Source organism: Schistocerca gregaria, chromosome 2, assembly GCF_023897955.1.
Source record: "Schistocerca gregaria isolate iqSchGreg1 chromosome 2, iqSchGreg1.2, whole genome shotgun sequence".
In the NCBI taxonomy this organism is placed as follows: domain Eukaryota; kingdom Metazoa; phylum Arthropoda; class Insecta; order Orthoptera; family Acrididae; genus Schistocerca; species Schistocerca gregaria.
Window position 1 is genome coordinate 402,975,168 of NC_064921.1, and position 21,637 is coordinate 402,996,804.

The 21,637-nt window shown below is 37.0% G+C and overlaps 1 protein-coding gene across 7 annotated transcripts in view; it reads left to right on the forward strand.

Annotated features, from left to right (window-relative positions):
- Positions 1-21,637, forward strand: part of LOC126322600 (GTPase-activating protein skywalker) — a 285,752-nt gene that overhangs the window by 251,821 nt on the left and 12,294 nt on the right. For 4 of the 7 annotated variants that reach the window (XM_049994506.1, XM_049994490.1, XM_049994507.1 and 1 more), the window contains one exon: positions 15,449-15,607. In XM_049994506.1, coding sequence (XP_049850463.1) covers positions 15,449-15,607 — 159 coding nt within the window. Of the gene's footprint in view, positions 1-6,297; positions 6,325-15,448; positions 15,608-21,637 lie in introns of all 7 variants that reach the window. The other 3 variants (XM_049994473.1, XM_049994505.1, XM_049994482.1) reach the window with 1 other exon arrangement.

A 21,637-nucleotide genomic window follows, 5' to 3' on the forward strand; every position in this document is an offset into this window, starting at 1 on the left:
TATAACCAATTTGTCAAACATAATGTAATTTTTTCAACAGATTAGTTTACCTCTAACTCAGCTCACATATTGTGGCACCAGGATTCTTGATATCAAATCTGTTAGATAACTCGTCCTTGATCTGTTTTGTCCTTTCTGGGGCTCCTGAAGTGATTATTATGCATCTACATGACTGGTTAGGAAGACTAGACATTTTTCTATACTGTCTGCAAAGACACGGGGATTAGAATCTATGGATCACAATCCAATTGATGTTAGGTATACTTTCAACTCAGTGTACCACCACTGAGCGGCTTGGCGCTGCTCATAAATGGCTTTTCTAAGTTTACACATCACTGGATTTCAATGTTTGGAGCATGTCGCTGGCATCCTTGATTATATGCTTATCTTTCTTCGTCGACCAGAGAGTCTGGCTGTTGAATATTTCTGTGTAAATTTGACCCTTCAGAAATGTTGTGTGGGAGATGCAAGTCAAATTTGACTGACATAGCCATGAGTAGGCCAAGTGATTCTCTCCACAAAGTCAACTCCAGGCCTTGTGTTGAATCCTCAAGCTATTATTCTTCTTTTCTCCTCAACAAAGAACCGTCAGTAATTATTCTTCAAAACAGTCCTGCTGTCAATTACCCTTTCATTTGTTGATTTGCATACAATGTGCAAGGTAGAATTTTTCATTACTGACTTGATTTTATCATATACATAATGCGTAATTGACATTGACCTCTACTGCATTTGCACTGAAGTTAATATATATTGAGTTGAAACATCTGATGAGTCTACAGCTGCTACAAACCATTAAGCCAGTCTGACTCTTCAGGAGTGAATGATTTGTCATCTGATAATAGCTCTGATTCAGTGTTCGTATCACCAGTGAAATCTTCCTTCCCTAGAATTCGTGTCGATGCCACCTCTTTGGTGGTGACCTGTTTCCTCTTCATAGAAGTCCACATGAGCTCAGAACTGTCATGATCAAAGAACCAAGCATCTCAACACTTGAATCCTGTTTTATCTTGGTTACCCGCACATAATAGGCTTTAGGATTGAACTTAACTTTGTTTGATTATTTATCCGGAATGGAAATCTTTTGATCAAATGTACAACGATGAGATTTGTCAGTTTGCCTCTTCAGCCACTTCTCATGTGGAGTTCCATTAGACAGCCCTTAAGTTAAGCAACGATTTTGGGTGTAGTTAGTTGTGTTGATGGCTTCACCAAAGTGACGTGGTAGTTCTGACTCAAGCAGCATACAACGAGCTGCTTTGACCAATGAATGGTTTTGTTTAGTGCCATAATTTTGCTGCAGTCTGTATGAAACTGTTAGACATCACTGTATTTCTTCCATTCTGAGAAAGGAGTCCATTCTTCCATTGCAGTACTCCTTAGCATTGTGTGACTGAGACGATTTATAGGATTTAGTACAAAATCCACGACCAGTCACAACTGAGGATGATATTTAAGACACCCATAAAGTGACAGTCATGGAGTTCCACAACACTCATTATGGATAAAATTTAGTGATAGGTCTTAATTTTATGACCAGTCTGATTTTTAACTAGGGTTTTGAATCCAACAAGTTTGTCGACCACTTCTCCTTTCTGTTTTGAGGGAAATAGACTTGACACCTTCTGCGTGTGGTCATCTGTAATGTTCACAAAAAATAAATAAATAAATAAATAAATCATTCCAGCTTGAGATGTTCTCTTCTCATTTGATGAACGCAGTGGACTTGATTTTTTTCTTAAAGATACATAGTGCATCTAATCAAGCAATTTCAGGTAAATCAGTTATTTATTTTGAGCATTCTGTCTCTGTCTCATGAGTTCAAGTGGCTAAATTGAACATTTGATATGTGCATATCAATTTTTTTTTTAACTCTTGGCTGCCATATTGCTGCTGGACCATTTTCTCGTATATAAAACAAGTTACCATTAGCACGAAGATGTGTTTTTCAGCATTCTAGAATTTGTGTTAAGTTCTTCCAAGATTTATACTTTTAACGTCTTGATATTTGGTAGATTGTTATGGGATTCAATAGCACATCTAAAATCTTAGTAGCTATTTGGAAGACTGTGGAACAATCTTATTGACAGTAGACCACTGTTTATGCTGACTTGCATTGCTTATAACTTGTCCGCAGCATTGAAGAATTCAGTGTGGTGTTGCAGCACCACTAGATTTCATTTTGTGGAGCTCGAGACACTTCAACAGTGTTTCTTTGCGAGCAGATCCTTTGGATGTATCGATTGATTCTAGTTTAAGCCATATCTGACACGAGTGCAGTTCTTAAATTGTTTCAGCTCCGTGGGATTGATGGCTAGATTGAAGTCTGCCTTTTCTTTTCTGCCTTTCCCTAGCCATTTTTTGTATCCACCTTCTGCAACAGCAAGCATTTTGCCTTCACCAGTTAGTGCTAGGTCTCCAGATATGTATCCCCATGTGTCATTTTTGATGAGTCATGCTTCAACATGTATTCTCAAAATGTTACAATTATTTCATGACAGCGTATACAGTTGAACTCTGTGTGCATCAGTCATATGCACCATATTCATCATGTTAACGAGCTTGCTTTTCTTTTCTTTTCTCTCTGTTCTGCCCCCCCCCCCCCCCCCTTAATGTGCTGTTTGACTTGCAAGTTGAAGCTTTTGTCTGACTGAAAGTTGTCACCCTTGCTGATCCTGAAAACTGTCGGGACTATGGTTTGAAAACAGGTATTACAGGTAATTACCAAAAAGTTTTATTCAGAATTTCTTATATCGAAGATAACACAGAACTGAGAACAACGGAGAAAAAAGTGTGTGCCTAGTGACACGTATTGTATGCACACCAAAGATATTGCATGGCAAAAAATACAAGTCTGAAGAGATAATAACCATTATAACACTAGACATCATCTGACTTATGTACATAGTTACATTAGCTGGAAATATTTGCCACAGTAGAAAAAAGTCATGTAGACTGAGCTGCTGCCTGCAGGCAGGTATTGAAACAGAAACAGTGAACTGAAGGAAGAGTACCTTACTATTCGTTTTCGTCTAGGACTCTAGGCAGAAGTGTTAAATGTCGGGGTACATACAGAAATATTGCAAATATATGTGAATGTATCTTTGGAATATAGTTTGTCTTCTTTTATGGAAACTTAGGTAATAATTTGGCGTAAATATTGGACAATTCATATTATCCTGTAGCAGAAGGTCAAGCCTTGGTCTCACTGAATGTAAGTTACCCAAATACATTGAATGAGCTGTGGGAGATGGACTTCAGTGCTTTCTTTGAACACACTTAATTTTTATTTTATTTCACCGCATTTGGGTTATCTTATGATGAATTACAAAGTCTTGAGTGACTTGCATATTAAATCAGTGTTGCTTTCAAAAATATGTTTAAACACTGCACCAGCTCCATATTTTTCTATGCTTAGCAAGAAAGGTTTGGAGAATTAATGTTCATTGTCCAGTGCATACATTTAAGCAAACATTGTGATGTTTACATGTGTGTTGTTCTGCCTTTCTTGCTCTATAATCATCCTTTTGAGGTTATAATATACTTTTTCTCTCCCATTATGCAGAAAACCACACACACACACACACACACACACACACACACACACACACACACACACACACACACACACACTGTTTGGTGATGGAGATAAGGTCTTTGTAACAGATAAGATCTTTGTGATTAACATATTTTCACAGACATAGTGTGAGTGAGGGTTTGTGTGTCTGTGGTTTTCTGTGCCATAGAGGAGATACAGTACTTTATAAACACAAAAAGATGATTTCAGCACAAGAGAGACAGAACACACACACTTGCAAACATCATACAACATACTTAAGTGAATATTTAAGACTAAAGGGAATTCCTGGATGGAACAGTACTTAAAATGAGGGAATAGCAACATGTCACCTATAGTGGACTGATTTTCTGAGTGTAGAAACACATAGCAGGAACATTATTCGCATTAGTCTCATTGTGGCCACAGGACTGTGCCTTTGGGTGTCTGTACATGGGAAGGTTTGAACTTAAACTAGAATAAAAGCAAGAGCTTGAAAGCTAGTGTGACTAATGTTTCCTGTTATGTGTTTCTGTGCTACACACATCAGTCTGCTGTAGTGAGTGATTACCTTTCCCTTATTTTGCATTGTTCAAATATTTGCACTTGACAATGAGAATAAATTCTCAAAACAAGTTGTGCACTAAGCAGGAAAAAATACATAACTGGTACAGTGTTCCATTATTTAAATTGTGAATGAAACAGTCAAAGGCCTTCCAGAAACTTCAAGTATGAGGAATGAAATTAAGTTTACGTCATAGTGCAGCTTTAGTTTCAGTACTGTAATGTGATTTGTAAGCTCAAAAAATTGCACAGGTGTTTTTTCATGAGGTAGATAACACTGCACTAACAGTTGTTATGAAGTAGTGTAGTTACAATTACACTTTGAGTAAATATTGTGAAAAATATTAGTTAAATCTGTCATCAGAATTTAACTGCAAGTGGCACAATGCAGTTTTGTAGCATTGTCTAGAACTTGTGTGTCCATAGCTTATAGAAGTTTTTCTAGTAACATATTGTGACAATAAGAAATTGTAATTAGCAGCTTTTATATGAAGCTTTGATATTAAGCATCTAGTGCACAGCTGCCTACAAGAGTGTACAGATTTTATTCACTAAATGTAGATTACACATTATGGATACTACAGTAAAAGCATAGATATTGAATTTCAATGAGTAATAGTGATAAGCAGTAGTTTAACATTATCAAAATTTCAGATTAAATTAAAATATGGGTGAAAAAAATACACCTACAAGATGGTAGCATGTATATAAGACACAAATACAATGGAGGAATAATAAATACTCAGAACATGCAATTACTTCAAATGTTAAAACTCAAGGGTAGCTACTGAGATAGAGACTTTTTGAAAGAGAAAGGGAACTTCTGTGGAATGTGTATGTGTGCGTGTGTGTGTGTGTGTGTGGGGGGGGGGGGGGGGGGGGGGGGGGTTGCTGCCTTCAGTTCTAAAAAAGGTTATTTGTTGAGTGGAAACAAAATGGGGGGGGGGGGGGGGCGTTAACTTGTCTCTCTGGCCGAGGACAACCTACCTTGCCATATACGAGGAAGAAGAGAGCCAAAAATGATACAACTGTGTCAGAAAGAATAGATTGAAGATAACATACCAGTAAGCATAACAATAAAGAAATGCCACATGGGCAAGCCGACCTACTCATATTGTTTGCCAGTTCATACAAGTACACTACATAGTTTCCCATATAGCAAATTACAGCTACCAGATGGTAGCATACAAATAGAGAAATAATAAATATTCCGAAGATTCAATTACTTCACCATCACCAATTGACAGAATGTTGAATGGAAGCAAACTGTCTGCCTTAAGATTGTATAGTGCATTGTTGCTGAGCCAGCTTTACAACTAGATTCAAGAGATCTGAATACTTGTATGAAACCATTCATTTGAATCCTCCCTCCCAACATCAGTTTCCCTGAACTCCAGAAACGGGAATTTGCTCTCCAACATCATCCACTATCCTCCTGAACTTATCTTTTGTTAGCATCTATCTCCCCCCCTAAAGATGCACCTTTTTTATTCTCAATTTATCACACTTCATTTGCATTATTCTTATCAATCTTTACTTCTTGTTCTCTCCCTCCCCTATCTTTGGTCTCACCCTCCTTTTACAAGGTAGGTCTCCTATAGATAGGTTCTGAATAACCTGTCTTTCCCCTACTCTTCCACCCCTCCATACTCCCCAATCCAACCCTGTTCCCTTTTTCGAAAAGGAACCTGTATTACAGTAGTCTGTATAAAGAGTTGCTCTTTCTGAAGGTAAGTACTGACCGGGTCATCTGTCTCCTTGTTAATAGAACAATATTCTGAACTTAATTTTCCTTTTTATGTAATTTGCTTGTAGTTTTATTTTTGTGTATTGTCTCCTGCTTATATGTATGGTAGAAAATATCATAGGTTACAAAGTCTTTAAAGTTCATGTATAAATTTTGCTGCTGCCTTGAGTGTGTTAATATTTTTACACCTTGATTAATAAAGATTTGAAATTTGCACCTCCAGAACTAAAGAATTTATTGGTCACAAGAAACAGAACCCAAGAGATAGCAGCAAGTGTTCAAAGTATTATTCTTGATTTTACATGAATATTATCTGAGAAAGCATGGAACATGGGAAGCAAATTATTGTGTGAACAAGCAGCAATTAATACTGTGCCTAACAGAAGCCTTGCTTAGTGAGTAAGACCCACTCTAAAATCTTTTGTTTCAGGGTGCTGAAAACAGCAGGAACATGCAGGTAGTTGTAATTTCATGCTATTATAAATCAAACGTGAGATCCTGCAACATTTAAAAATTTGTTGCATGCTGATATCTGTGAAAAGAGAGCCCTGAACAAGCCTAGGATGCGAGAGGATGTTGTAATTAACAATTCAGTTTGTGTACTGTATGTTGATACCACCCATTTATTTCTCCCCAATTTACCTTTCACCATATTGGTTTCAGTGTGCACATTGTCCTTTGCAAGTGATCAGCTTGAAGCCACAATTAACTTTAGTAATGCACTTTCTATGAAACTTCTCGTTAAGAAAAAAGGGGATCAAATAATAGAGAATCACTGGTACCTGCAAAACAAAATTAAGTAGCAATTTGTCTTTTGCACTTCTACCTGCAGAGGGTGGTAGGGGGAAAAAAATGCTTCGAGGGAGCCCTTTTCTCTTAACCCTAGAACGGACATGTGGGGAGGGGGGGGGGGGGGGAGGATGTGGGACATGCATTTCTACAACAACACCAAAAATACTTCCTTTATTGTTTATTGGTGTTTAAATTTACCATGCATTTATTTAAAAAGAAGGTTTTGTTCACCTAAAAATCTGATTATTCGGCATTTAAAAAAATTCTTGAACATTTAAAACTTTTTTGGAAGTTTACGTTCTTACAAGTTATGAATTTAGGATTGTCACACAATGTTACACATTTTAGTGCACAGTACGATCTAAAAAAATTGTTGTCACTCATTAGGATATACATGTTACTTAACTGTACTTTATGCAACAGTCTTTGCATAACATTGCAGAATGGGGCAGACACAGCCACCTTCCAGGTCTTTTACAAAAATATTTAGTTTTATTGTCTTTGCAGTTATCAAAATGACCTCATTTGCCTTTTGGAACTACCTCCTTCTCAGTGGTAATCCTAGATAGGCATGCTGTCAGCTGCTGAATGTTGTGTAGGAAATTCTTCTGGTTAGCTCTCTGTGGTTTTATAAGTTCCAAACAAAGTTGCTTACAGAGTAGCCTTCTTGAAGTACCAGTCCTGTGTTTGCTTCCTATACTACAAATGCATTTATACCAGCAATGTTCAAAGTTCTATAAAACATGTGCAGTAGCCAGCATTTTGTGTGCCTTCCAGTATTTTGGTGTGAACACATCTCGTCAACAACATGCAGTCACCTCTGTGTTGAATTATAGAACATAATAGTCTCTGCCTTCTTCAAATTACTTATTTCTTTGCCAGTTTCATTGCTTGTGTGCTTTGATGAGAGGAAAATTGTACATTTATTTTTCTTTGGCACATCCAATCCGAAATTGTCGCTAAATCCGGATATGGATGAATGTATTTTTCTTTCCTTGTGGATCAAGAATTCCAAAGGAATTTATCTTTCGTTTTTGCACATTGTTCAAACAAGTGTAAGCTTACAATCTCTGACAAGTTTCCTAGCAACAGTGTTGCTTGTGAACCAGTTGTACAGGATAATATTCCTTCCTGTACTGTTTATTGACTCTGCAAGTCTGAGCACATCATCATCAGCTGTGCTACTCACTTGGAAGAAACCTGCAGGTTGTAGTCCCAGATATACTTACAAATTTTGTACGGAGGATGTTCTAGCATCTGCTGTGATAAATATTTTGATCTCTTACTTTCCAGGTTTGAAAGAAAATACATTTTAAAAGAACAACTTCGTCAAAAGGATAGTAACATTTCATTCACTGTAAGGTATTAACAAGTTGTGTAAGGCCTTATACAGTTTTTGTGAATCCTTCCATAATATAATGTACAGGAGTCAATTTATTACATTTTTATTTTCCTCTCTTGTGTGAATATTATCTAATATGACACATCCCAAAAGAAAATTAAATCTTTTTAAGTGACATACTTGCAGGGAAGACTTCTGTCCCTTTGCCACAAGTGTCCCCAAATTCTTTCTTATTCATTTCACCTCTGTGAAGAATGCCAGAAATGTACAAAATACCAAAAAATGTGTTGTACTCTTTCTTTTATTCCAAGTTTCTTGCAGTATTTTGAGTCACTTTTATGAAGAGGTTTTACATGATCAGAATAAGTATTTGTGCTCTCTATTTTCAAACCAAGCAAATAATTGTCAGTGAACAGTTTCCAGCTCAATGATGGTTGTAGCATTTCTGGCTTCCCCACTGACACATGCATAATTGTATTGAGAGATCTGGTACAAAAATTTGGGTTAGAAACATTTTCAGCCATCTAATTTGTCTGTCTGTTGACAGATAGCAAGATGATGATGTGTACACATGTTTCTAATGCAAATAACGATATCATCTTTCCTGTCCATTTGTTCGTAACTCATTTCACTTTTGTTGTTGTGGCCACTTTCAGGAACAAAATTAGGATCTACATCCAAATTGTCATTATCACGTTTTAATAACAGTTTTTCAGTTTCTTCCACACTTAGTGGACCCTGCCAAGCCATTTTTGAGCACTTTTATTGCTCTCTGTCACTATAACAAGAAAAGTGCCTAAATAGAAAAAGCTAATGTAAACGGATGGGTTCGTCTCTCTAACCCAGAACATGTTTCTTCCAATGCTATTGATCAACTGATGAACAAAGAGGAATTATAAAACAAGTAGTGGTCTCTAGGAGCATCAAAACTAAAAGCTACAATGATGGGCGTACTTTTAAGTAGTGTACTTTTGTGGATATTTTTAAAACATAAATCGCCTGGGTCTGGGAGAGACAGCCTGTCCGTTCTAGGGTTAAATCTTGTTTTTGAATACATTAGACTTAGTCGTAGGTATAAACATTTGTTATCGCTTCACCTATGAGGCACAAATGCCATGATAGAGAAGTGTTTTCTTTTTCTGTACTTGTAATAGAACATTATATTTGTTACTTATAGATCCACAGACACCACAGACATGTTTAGTTCATTCTCTTGTTATCATACCCTGTCTCTCTCTCTCTCTCTCTCTCTCTCTCTCTCTCTCTCTCTCTCTCTCTTTTTTTCCGCCCCTCCACCTTCTGATCTCCTTGCTACGGCATGATATTTCTAAATGTGTTTGGGAGAATGTCCCAAACAAGGGTCCAGTTATGCACTGAAACTTTTCAGTGCAGTGTGGAGCACTTGTAATATAAGTTCTGTAATGTCCCAAGTAGTATATCACTTAAAATAAATCCTGAACTTTTCAGAAAGTCCATTAAATTTAGAACAATGTTGACGTAATACTGTGTGTGTGTGGGGGGGGGGGGGGGGAGGGGGGGGCCAATTTTCCTTACTTTGAAGACAGATTGTAGTGTGCTATTGCTCACGTGCACATTGCTAGCTTAGTGATAATGATAATATTGTCATTCAAACTTCTATGTTTGTTATAAATGAATAGGTATTTCATGGATACAGACATACGCACAAAATAGAGAACTGTAGTTGTATGCAACAGAGTAAATATGAGCCCTTCGTTAATAGAACTTACCACTATTTCAGCATGTCTCCTGTCAGTTTTGTTTGTGAAATCTAACACTGGCATGAAAATTTCAACCAGAATCCTTGGGTTGCTGATGGCAGAAATGGTTAATATAAAAACTCTGTAGATGAAAACTAGAAACCCATACTTCAAGTCTAGCTGTTGCATGTTCTTTCAGACCATGATTGATGATGGCATTCTTCCTTGATGGAAGTAGCTTAACTCTTGAGACACATCATGGTACGAGTTGTGTGTGTGTGTGTGTGTGTGTGTGTGTGTGTGTGTGTGTGTGTGTGTTGTGTTTGTCTAATATACCTTTTTCCTAATGTATTGCTTAACTTTTTCTCACACACAGACCATGTTTCCCTGGTAACCTCATAATATCTATATTGAGGATCAGCCTTGCTGAGGTATGATAAATATTGTGTTTTTCCAAGACTAAAAAACAACTTTAAATAAATAATTGTCGTGTAGTTTCCACAGCCTTATGCAACTCTTTCTGTGTGATGACATCTTGTCAGATTACAAGTCACTTCAGTCACTTAGTCAAGAAGCTTCTTGTTTGTATGGTTATATGAAGTCTTTTGCGACAGAGACCTGGGAGGAAAAGTCATCAGTAAACTTGGCACTTCAAATTACAATTTTATCCAAATTTGACACGGATTGTTTAGGTAGAACATTTTATCCGTCTTTGTATTTGGTGCACAAAGGCTGAGTTGACTTCATTTCAGATCATTCCCTCAATGAAAAATGAGTCTGGACCTCAAGAGTTCGCAACTGTGATACCAGCTATTAGACAAATGGATGGTGATGAGTAAAGCTGTTCTGCAACATATAGATCATGTCCAGAGATTGATACCGAGCGAGGTGGTGCAGTGATTAGCATACTGGACTTGCATTCGGGAGGACGATGGTTCAAATCTGTATCCGGCCATCCTGATTTAGGTTTTCCATTATTTTCCTAAATCGCTTCAGGCATATGCCTAGGTGTTTCCTTCATAAGGGCATGGCTGACTTCCTCCCACATCCTTTCCTAACCTGATGGGACCAATGATCGATCACACTGTTTGGTCCCCTCCCCTGAATCATCCAATATCCAGTTTGATGACATTATTCGTCAGATCATTATTTCATGTGTGAATACTTATAATATCAATGTAGGACAATATAATGAACACTTGTTCCAGATGGAGACACTTAAAAATCATCATTCATTCAAGCAAAAGACACATTACTACATAACAGTGTCAGTGCAGTTGAGGTAGGGCAAGGGTGGTACAGATATTGCACCTGATAATTTAATTGAAGAAAGTCTGAGTGTGTCCAAGTCTGTTGCATAATGTAACACCAGCAGTAGTAGAAAAATTCAGACTACAAGATCATAAAGAAATCATGGTACCGCCATAAACACTGAAGTGTTAAAGGTGTAGGAGAGAGCATTGCATGATCAAAATTAAGATCAAGTCCAGCTGATGAGCATTCACTCCTCTAAAACACAAAGGAATTACAGACATTAGCTGCCGGGGGCATTGGTGTATGTCAATGGGCAAGTTATAAAATTGTGCCGGACCTGGATTTTAAACCTAGGTCTCCGATTTATTAGGCAGATGAGCTGGCCACTGCACCATCTGCATGGCTACCTTAGTGGAATTTTGAGCTTGCCTCATTGATTAATCCCAATTGGCAGCCATTGTCTATAATTCCTTTGTGTCTTGATTCATAGTGGCCGCAGGATTAAAATGATGTCTTTTTATTTTGGACATGACACTACATTTACGTTCTCTTCTTATAAGAGTCAAGATCCTCCACATTTCTACATTATACTAACTGCAGGTGGCTTGCGGAGTATGGATGTAGATGTAGATGCACCGCTGCAGTGGTATCATGTCCATGTCCTTATCTATCACTACTACCTCCTCATTGTTATCAGTATTCTTGTAGGCAGCAACATGACTGTGTAATTGTTTTCTGACGAAGAGTCTTAAAGCTTGCCTGTTGAAAGCACTTTCCTTGCTGCTGTAATAGCAGTAGACACAAATTACATGAGGCAACCACTCATCTGTGGGTGAATTATGAGTAGTGCATAGGTGACTTACAAGATTATTCCTGTAGTAGAAGTTCAGACACATTCGTTGATACATATAACAACAAATTATATTTTATTGCAGCTGTATCCCTCCTTACACTCTCCTCAGATGTTTGTAGTTAGTCAACCTGTACTGCTTACTTTCCATCAGCAACATTGTAAATACAATTACTTCTACTTGTTTGCCAAGCCTGCTTCACCATTCCAGTTCACACAATGGTTGTATAACTGCCATATTTTTACTTGCATTGCTAGCTGTGAACTGCTTTTGCCATGGTATCTTAGGTGTCTCTTCTTCCAAGACTTTCTCTGTGCAGTACCTCTGATGACTGTTCATCCAATATTTTTGTATCTGTTTTGTAATCCAAGCCACCGTTGGGCAATCATGAGTTTGACCAGAATTTCCCTGCTGATTCATTATTCCTGCCAGTTTATACACTTTGCCCATGCAAGGCAACTACAAAGATTTAGGGAAAGTGTACTGAAATCACTCAACAAAAATAGTAGCAGGTATCATAATACCTGTACCATGCTTGTGTTATTACTTGGGTGTTTATTACTGTGATGCACACTGTGGTTATCTTTTTGTTTCACTTTATTTTTGTACCAGTCTAATGTAAACAGTACCTTCTTGTGCAGTGTAAGTTGAGCCATTCCCTACCAATATTTCATTGAAATATAAATGTACAAAGCTGTAACATGTATTGTCATTAATTTATTTTGCATTGCAAATAACATTTCACTTCAAATTTTAAGTTGAAAGTCAACATTGATTATTTTCAGTATCTGGAACAGCTGAGGATTGTCATCTTAACAACTACCATAAAGAGACAATAGAAGATTGTGGCTGACCAGCATCCAAGGGCGTGGGTTTCTGGGGGGGGGGATTTTCATGATTCAAAGAGTAGGGAAAGGTTTAGAAGTTAGGTTTGGCTAATCTTGTAGCTTCAGAATCCAGAGAACTAACAATGATTTGCCAGAACTAGCAGTTCAAAGTGAGAAATAGACTCTGAGGAAACTACAGGATAAAAAGAAAACGTAAGATAAACATCGGCAGAAAAGCATCATAATGGAAAAATGGCACAAGGGGCTCAAAATAAGAGAAAACAAAAACAACCACTGCAGACTGATCCAGTGCCAGTGAAATACGTAATTCAGATTGTAAATAGAAACAGTGAGAAAGGAATATTGTGGAGAATCATAGAAAATTGTTTGTGCACAATTAAGAAATACATTTTCTCAGCAGACAGTAGCATTATTTAAGATACGTGTATATCAGGAGCCAAATACTTGTTGGAGCTTGGAAGCACAAATGCTGAGAGGGATTTCTTATGAGCCAAATGATGACGTAAACAAATGTGTTACTGTTGTTGTAGGATGTTCAGCAACAAGGTGCTTCATGTTGTTAGTGCAGGTGGTTTATTTGTAGCTATTCTTTCTGACATAGTAGTTTGTGGTGGATATTTCTGTGTAAAAATCGTATCAAAATCTGCAATTTACTTGATACGTCACATTTATGACTTTGTTCTGTTGGAGTCACTGAAATTATCACGTGACATAGGATACTACTGTAGATAATCATTCTTAGTACGGGTGTTGAATGAAAAGTAATGCCTCCACATTCGTTAATTGGATTTGGATGGGAGTATTTTAATAAATCAAATGCAGAAGTAATTGTTAGAATGTGATCTTTAATTACCAATATTAACTTTTCCACATAATCACCAGCCAATTGGATACATTTCTGCCAACGATGAACAAGTTTTTTGAAGCCGTCACTGAAGAAGTCGACACACTGTTTCCACAACCACGGTCTCACAGTTTCATCAGAAGCATAATGACGACCTCGCAGATTGTCTTTCATTTACCAGGAACAGGTGAATGTTAGACGGTGTTAAATCTGGACTGTATGAAGGATGCCGTACGGTGGTAAGATTCAGTCCCTGAAGTTCTGATGTGGTGGCACATGAAGTGTGTAGTTTGGCATTGTCATGCTGCAGAAAAACATTTCCCTTTTCCTTTTGGACCCTTGCTTGTCGTTGTTTCAAAGTCTGCAGTGTTGTGATGTAATGCTCTGAATTTATTGTTGTTCCACAATCAAGGAAATCAACATGCATAAAATCACCTGCGCCCCAGGGCTGCGTCTTGAATTCTTCGTGTCGATATTCCATAGACTGCCGTTTCGTCTCCAGGTCATAAGGGTGTCATTTCATCTCTTGTCACAATTGAATGGAGAAAGCGTCACCTTAATTGTTGTAATGAAGAGGAGTTCCTGGCAAATTTCAAGTCCGTGTGCTTTCATTTCAGGAGTTGGCATCTGGGGTACCCACCGTGCACAGGTGTTCAGATAGTCGAGCAAAGCAATAATGTGACCCACACGTTCTTGTGAAATGCCGATTTTGGTTTCAGCTTCTCTCTGAATCAGTCTGTCAACATTTTGCTTGTGAAACGCAGTGGTTGCTGTCACAGGATGTCCAACTCTTTGTTTGTCACACAGGTCAGATGTTCCCACCTGAACATCTTTAGACTTACTCGCCCAATGACGCACAGTACTCACATCCACACAATCACCATAAAATGCTTTCATTCTCTGATGAATCTCCTGTGGGGTGACACCTTCTGCTGTCAAGAATTGAGTGACTGCACATTGCTTAAATCACATTGACTGTTCATCTGCACAGGGTTCCGTACTTTACACTGTAACAACACAACCGTTCAATGCTAAAGCCTCCCACCAACTGGAGCTGTAGAGAAGAGGCTACGGAACAAGCCAGTACCTTCCACATACCGGTCCTGCCAACTGTTGAAGAGTTACGAAGGTGGAGGCATTACCTTTCAGTCAACCCTCGTATATACAAAGTGGTCAGAAACAACCTGAAAATCGTGTAGGGGTGTTTGCAGGGTAGGTTGTCATAGGAAATAATTGTTATGAAAAAAAAATCTCTATGTTGTGTCGTTTCAGACTTAATTGGTTTTGAAGTTGGCCTATCAGACTCTTAGTGTAGATGATAGCACATGAGGATGCACAGCCTTTGGTTTAGGTTTGATCCTTTTTACAGTCCCATGTCCAATTTTTGTATCCCTGTCTTGGTTGAGTTTAAGAAACCAACTAAAGAACACATTTGGTGGCACTGTCTCTGGTGAGCTGTTTTAATTTACCTGTGCAATGTCCTGATTGGCTAACTTCTATGCTAATTAACTCGAAAACCGTGCAACATACCACATTTTTTTCCTAACAGTTACTTCTGAGCACACCACACCATGCAATACTTGCACAAGCTTTACAGACTGTTTCTGACCACCCTGTATATAATATGATGTTGTATATAATATAAAACATTAAGGAATGAAAACCTTTCATACGGAGAAGTTCCATATTTGTTATATCATTCTGAATCCAGTTGATTGAAGCTAAGCTAAATCTTTGGAACCTTAAAACACTTTTATTCTAAACGATTAAACTGTTCTTTGTTCATAAGTGCCCAAAAAATTTTTTCTTCATAATTAATGGGGTGTCTTCACCTACTTAGAAATTTAAGAAATAAACTTGTGTTTTATACTTGTATTTGGATTAATTCCTATGGTTTTATGTATACGTAACATTATCCTTTCTTTCTTACAGCTCATTACTCTGTGGTCTTGGCTGCCAGTGAGAATAACAATGTACCAGCCAGTTCTTTTATACACTACAGAGGAACATGGTTGTAGCTTAACTACCTTCTTCGTGCGTGTGGAACACCATGAACCCACACTTCTGATGATAAAGACTTGCAACAATGAGGTATTATTGTACTGTCAAAAATTTTTTTGTTTGGTTTTCATAAAACTTTTTCACTTTGTGTTGCATTGTTCATTTACTTTACTGTAATTATGAAGAAAAACATCCTTTTTTCTTCTATGCTGAATTTTGCTTTCTCGTGTTCTTGAGGCTGAGTGAACTCATTCAGTTTGATTCCTCACTCTTGTCCATGTTTCCAATGTCACATACACATACACGACTCAGTTTAAAATTTCCTTCCTGAGAACAGTTACTGTGAATGTTTCACAAATTGCAATATCTACATCTACATTGATACTCTGCAAATCACACTTAAGTGCCTGCGTAGGGTTCATCAAACTGCCTTTACAATAATTCTCTATTAGTCCACTCTTGAACAGCACGCGGAAAAAAACGAACACCTATATAAATTTGTGTGAGCTCTGATTTCCTGTATTTTATTATGATCCTTTCTCTCTATGTCGGTCAGTGTCAGTAAAACATTTTCACTTTCGGAGGAGAAACTTGGTGACTGAAATTTCATGAAACGATTTTGCTGTAACGAAAAACGTCTTTGTTTTATTGATGTTCATCCCAAATCCTGTATCATGTCTGTGATACTCTCCCCCCTATTTCGTGATAATACGAAATGTGCTGCTCTTCTTTGAACGTTCTCGATGTACTCTATCAATCATATCTGATAAGGATCCCACACTGTGCAGCAGTAGTCTTAAAGAGGATGGACAAGTTTAGTGTAGGCAGTCTGTTTAGTAGATCTGTTAGATTTTCTAAGTGTTCTGCCAATGAAACACAGTCTTTGGTATGCCTTCCGCACAACATTTCCTGTGTTCCTTCCATCTTAAATTGTTTCTAATTATAATTCATTGTTATTTAGTTGAATTTATGGCCTTTAGATCAGAATGATTTATTATGTAATCGAAGTTCAATGGATTCCTTTTAGCATGTGTGTGGATGACTACACACTTTTCATAATTGAGGGTCAATTTCCAATTTTCATACCTTTTGTTTGCTAAATCATTTTGCAATTTATTTTGATCTTGTGTTGAGTTTACTAGACGATAAACTACAGCATCATCTGCAAACAGCCTAAGACGGCTGCTCAGATTGTATCCTAAATTGTTCATATAGATACATAACAATAAAGGACCTATAACACTACCTTAGGGAATGCCGGAAATCACTTCAGTTTTACTCGATGACTTTCTGTCAATTACTATGAACAGTGACCTCTCTGACAGGAAATCACGAATACAGTCACATAACTGAGATGATATTCCCTAAGAACGCAATTTCACTACAAGCCGCTTGTAAAGGTTGTACGAAACAGAATCAATTAGACATCCCTTGTCAATAGCACTCAATACTTCATGTGAATAAAGAGTAAGTTGTGCTTCATAAGAACAATGTTTCCTAAACCTGTGTTGCCTTGTGCATCAATAGATTGTTCTCTTCGAGGTAATTCATAATGTTCAAACACTATATATGTTCCAGCAACCTGCCGCATATCAATGATAATGATATGGGCCTGTAATTTAGTGGATTACTCCTACTACCTGTGTGACTTTCTACTTCTTTCAATATGGATCTTTTGTCAAGTGAGTGGTAGTTAAATGATTGATGAGTATAGAGCTGTTGCATCAGTATACTCTGAACTTAATTGGTGTACGTTCTGGACCAGGAGGCTTGCTTTTAATAAGAGATGTAAGTAGCTTCACTAATCTGAGGATTTCTACTTCTAAGCTACTCATGTTGGCAGCTGTTCTTGGTTCAAGTTCTGGAGTATTTACTTTGTCGTTTTTGGTGAAGGAATTTTGAAAGGCTATGTTTTTAGTAACTCTGCTTTCGCAGCACTGTCTTAGATAATATTTCCATTACTATTGCACAGAGAAGGTACTGACTGTGTCTTGCCGACTTTACATATGACCAGAATCTCTTTCGATTTTCTACCAAGTTTCGAGATAAGGTTTCATTGTGGAAGCTGTTATAAATATCTCACGTTTATTTTGGCACTAAATTTTGAGCTTCTGTAAAAAATTGCCAATCTCTGAGATTTAGCATTTGATTTAATTTGACATGCTTATTTCATTATTCCTGCAACATTGTTCCGACCCGTTTTGTGTACCAAGAGGGATCAGCTCTGTTGTTTGTTAATTTATTTGGTATAAATATCTTAATTCCTTTCAGTACTACTTCTTTGAATTCAAGTCCCATCTGGTCTGCATTTGCATTGTTAATTTGGAAAGAGTGCAGATTGTTCCTCAGGAAGCCCTCAAGTGAATTTTAATCTGATTTTTTTTTTGAATAGGTATATTTTTTGTTTATTTTTGGAGGATTTGGGGGCTACAATATTCAATTCCACTATGACAAATCTGTGTTTACTAATTCCTGTATCAGTTTTGATGCTCGTTACTAGCTCAGGATTATATGGTGCTAAGAGGTCACGTGTGTTTACGCAACCGTTTACTATTTGTGTGGGCTCATGAACTAACTGCTTGAAATAATTTTCAGAAAATGCATTTTGCACAATTTTGGATGATGTTTTAAGTATACCCTGGGTTTAAATGTATGTTTTCGCCAACATATTGAGGATAAATTGGGGTCACCACTTTTATATACTGCCTAGCAGGCAGCACGTGTGTGTGCTTCTGTTAACTGAAGGGTAGGCTGAATTTAGTAAGCTAGGAGGAGCAGGTGAGGTAGAACACTTGGTACTGCAATTAAAAGTGGATTTGCTGTGTACTGACCAGGTAGGTGCAAAGCTGCACATCAAGTTACAAAGTTACAAGTAGTGGCTCGCCCACTATGAAATAGAAACAATGTTGTTTGGTCGTCTGCTCGGCATCAAATGGGCAGAATCTGCAGCATTGCTCGTAGATCTTCACAGTGCCAGTGTTGGCGTCTGTGTTGGTGTCATAGTGCCAACCTGTGAACTTGCAGACGTGCAACTGTTGGTTGCAAAAGCTTGAATTTTGCGTGTGTGTGTTTGTGTTTGTTTATGTGTCTATCAACATACCAATGCTTTCATTTGGTAAGTTACATCATCTTTGTTTTTAGATATATGTTTCCTACATGGAATGTTTCCCTCTATTATATTCATTACATTATACTTACATATTCTAAATTCTGTAGGTATATCTGTAACTTTTTAACTGACACCCTTCACGTTAGAAAAATCTCTCCAAGATAGTAGGAGAAAGATGAAAGACAATACAGTAGTTAAAGAGGAAGAAATTGCCTCATATGGAAGTAGAGTGGGGGTGGGGGAATGAGGCAGTTAACCCAGAACCTGCTGGGTGTTAACTCCACGTAACCTGCAAAGAGGGCAAATCATCCTGAGGATCTAAATATTTATTTTTTATCAAGTTCTTTATTGTGTCCCAATTTGGAATCAATCAGAAATGCTACTTTGGGATGTGGTAGCCCTGTTGTCTTGAAAGGTCCAGCATATCTTGGGAAAATCTTACTCATCTGTTTATTTATATTTGAACTCTGACAGTACTCATTTATTAGTACTAATCAATTATATTAATTGATGGTACATGTGCCCTTTCATTGTATTTGTATATTGTTAAGTTAGCCTGCCTATTCAAATTGTCATTTACTATCTCAGTAGCTTCTCAGAAGTTATATTTCTTAATGATGGCTATTTAAATAGCTTTAGCAGAAGTTCTGCAGTAAAATTCTTATCTAATACATCGTAAGGGGACAGTCCTTTTGATGTATGATAGTGTGTTCAGTATTACTTAGAACTCTGGGCTCTTCTGATGCCAAGTTGTGTATTTATCAGAACAATACAGTCCAAATAAATGACCAATTTGCTTCCTAATCCTCTCACACAGGTTTGATTGTGGATGGTATTTTGATATACATACATGTTTAACTCCTTTGCAAACTAAAAATTCTTCATAACTATTACTCATAAACTGTGACCCATTGTCAGTCAGTAATCTGTTTGGTTCTCTTGTACCTATACAATATTCTTCCAAGCAGTTTATTAGTGCCCGTGGTTGCCTTCTTTGTAAGATATAATTTTCATATTTTGGCCATCATTCCTCTAAGACAAAAATATTTGTTACTCCTCCTCCTCCTAGCTATCCTAAAACATTTGCTGCTGCAAGATCATACAGAGCTTTTGGTATTATCTTGAATGGTACATGGTTGCAATCTTCTTTAACTTTTTGGTTTTATCTCACATGTTCTAATTACTTTTCTTATTTATTTTATTAAAGTTCTTAAAGTAATAAAACTTACTCATATGTTTAAGACATTTGTGTGTTCCAAAATGTCCATTTTCTTTATGTGTGAATTGTATTAATTCATTTTCTAGGGTTTGTGGAATACATAGCTTCCACTGTGCTTTATTGTTACATAACTTCCAGAATGGTGCTTCTTCCCTTATCGTCCAAATGTATTTATCTTCTACCAATGTGCTGTTTTTCCACATTTTTGTAGTTTGTCTGTAAAATATACATCTGTGCTTATATCTTGCTGTATTCTTAATGCGAACTTATTGTTCACACCTGTAGGTATTCATGATAATGCATCTGATAGTACAATTTTTCAACCCTTTTTGTATTTAAGTTCTATTTAGTATTCCTATTGCAATAATCCCCGTCTCATTAATGTGTTGTGTAGTAATCTACTTTCCATAAGGAAAGAGAATGGCAATGATCTTAATATATTAGGATCTTGGACTCCCAAATGAGCATATTAAACTTTTTTATACTCCACATAACAGCTGATAATTCCTTCACTGTCTCTATATAATTAATTCAAGTTTATCAAGACTGGGATTCCATTTACCCTGGAAAAAGTTCACATGCGATATCAAATTCAGAATCGTCAGTTGCTAACGTAAAGGCTTGATGCATAACTGGATGTCGCAAAATTGGTACATTTATCAATACCTGCCTAATATTACAGAGTGCTTCAGATGCTGCTTTGTCTTTGTTTTAGTAATGATAATAATTAGTTGGCCTTGTCTATAGCGACGATAGAATCCGGCTGAACACAGAAACGAGTGTAATTGTTTCACATTTTGTGGCTCTGGATGGTCTTTGCCTCTGTTCTTTTGGGATCTGATCTTTCTCTCTTCATTTGTACTAAATTTCCTAGAAATTTCAGTATCTTAATTGTGATACCCTTTTCCTGAAACTTTTCTAGCATTGTAGTTAATAATACATGGTCTTCTTCCCACATCCTGGATACTATTAATATATCATCTACATAAATAATAATACTTATAGCAGTTCCTAACGTAGTGCCTCATCTAGTGCTTGTATGAACACTGATACTGAAATACTGAACCTAAAGTGTAAGATTTTAAATGGATAAGACTTTTCATTGAAACGGAATGCAGTATATTTTTGTGAGGTTTCATGTAATTTAACCTGCCAATACTGGGCAGTCAAAACAACTAAACTAAAATGCCACTAATCGCACCCCTCCCGCTGGTTTCTATACTACAAGCAAAGGTTTGTTACATGCACTTACATTTCTTTCTGTCAACTTATTTTCTGTCATTTTCTCTATTTCCTCATACACTGCTGGTGTTAAGTTTAAGGGAACTAGGTAAGGTTTCCAAAAAATGGTTCCTTATTTCTTATCTTAATTTGACAAACATAATTCCCAATCACTGCTGATTTTTCAGAAAATATACTCTCATATTTCATTAAGATCATATACAAATCATGTTGTTGCTCTCCAATTAATAGGTTAAATTGCTGAGAGTTAGTCATTATTTTTTCTAACACCCTTTCAGATTTTCTGTTTCTTCGTCATCATCTGCTAACTAGTAATAAATCCCTATTAGTTAATAACTTATTTATTTTAAACAGTGTAATATGATTAGAACTGTCCTTGGTCCAGTATAAAACTTTGATTATAAAGTCAAGTTTTCCTCTATAGTTTAATTACTAGTGCAGGCCTAGCAGTATCTGGAGGTTCACATTGGGTACTACTAATAGTGTCTGCATAAATTCAACACCACTTATCTCCAATGACAGACGAGTTTCCCCTTTAATTTGCTTTCCT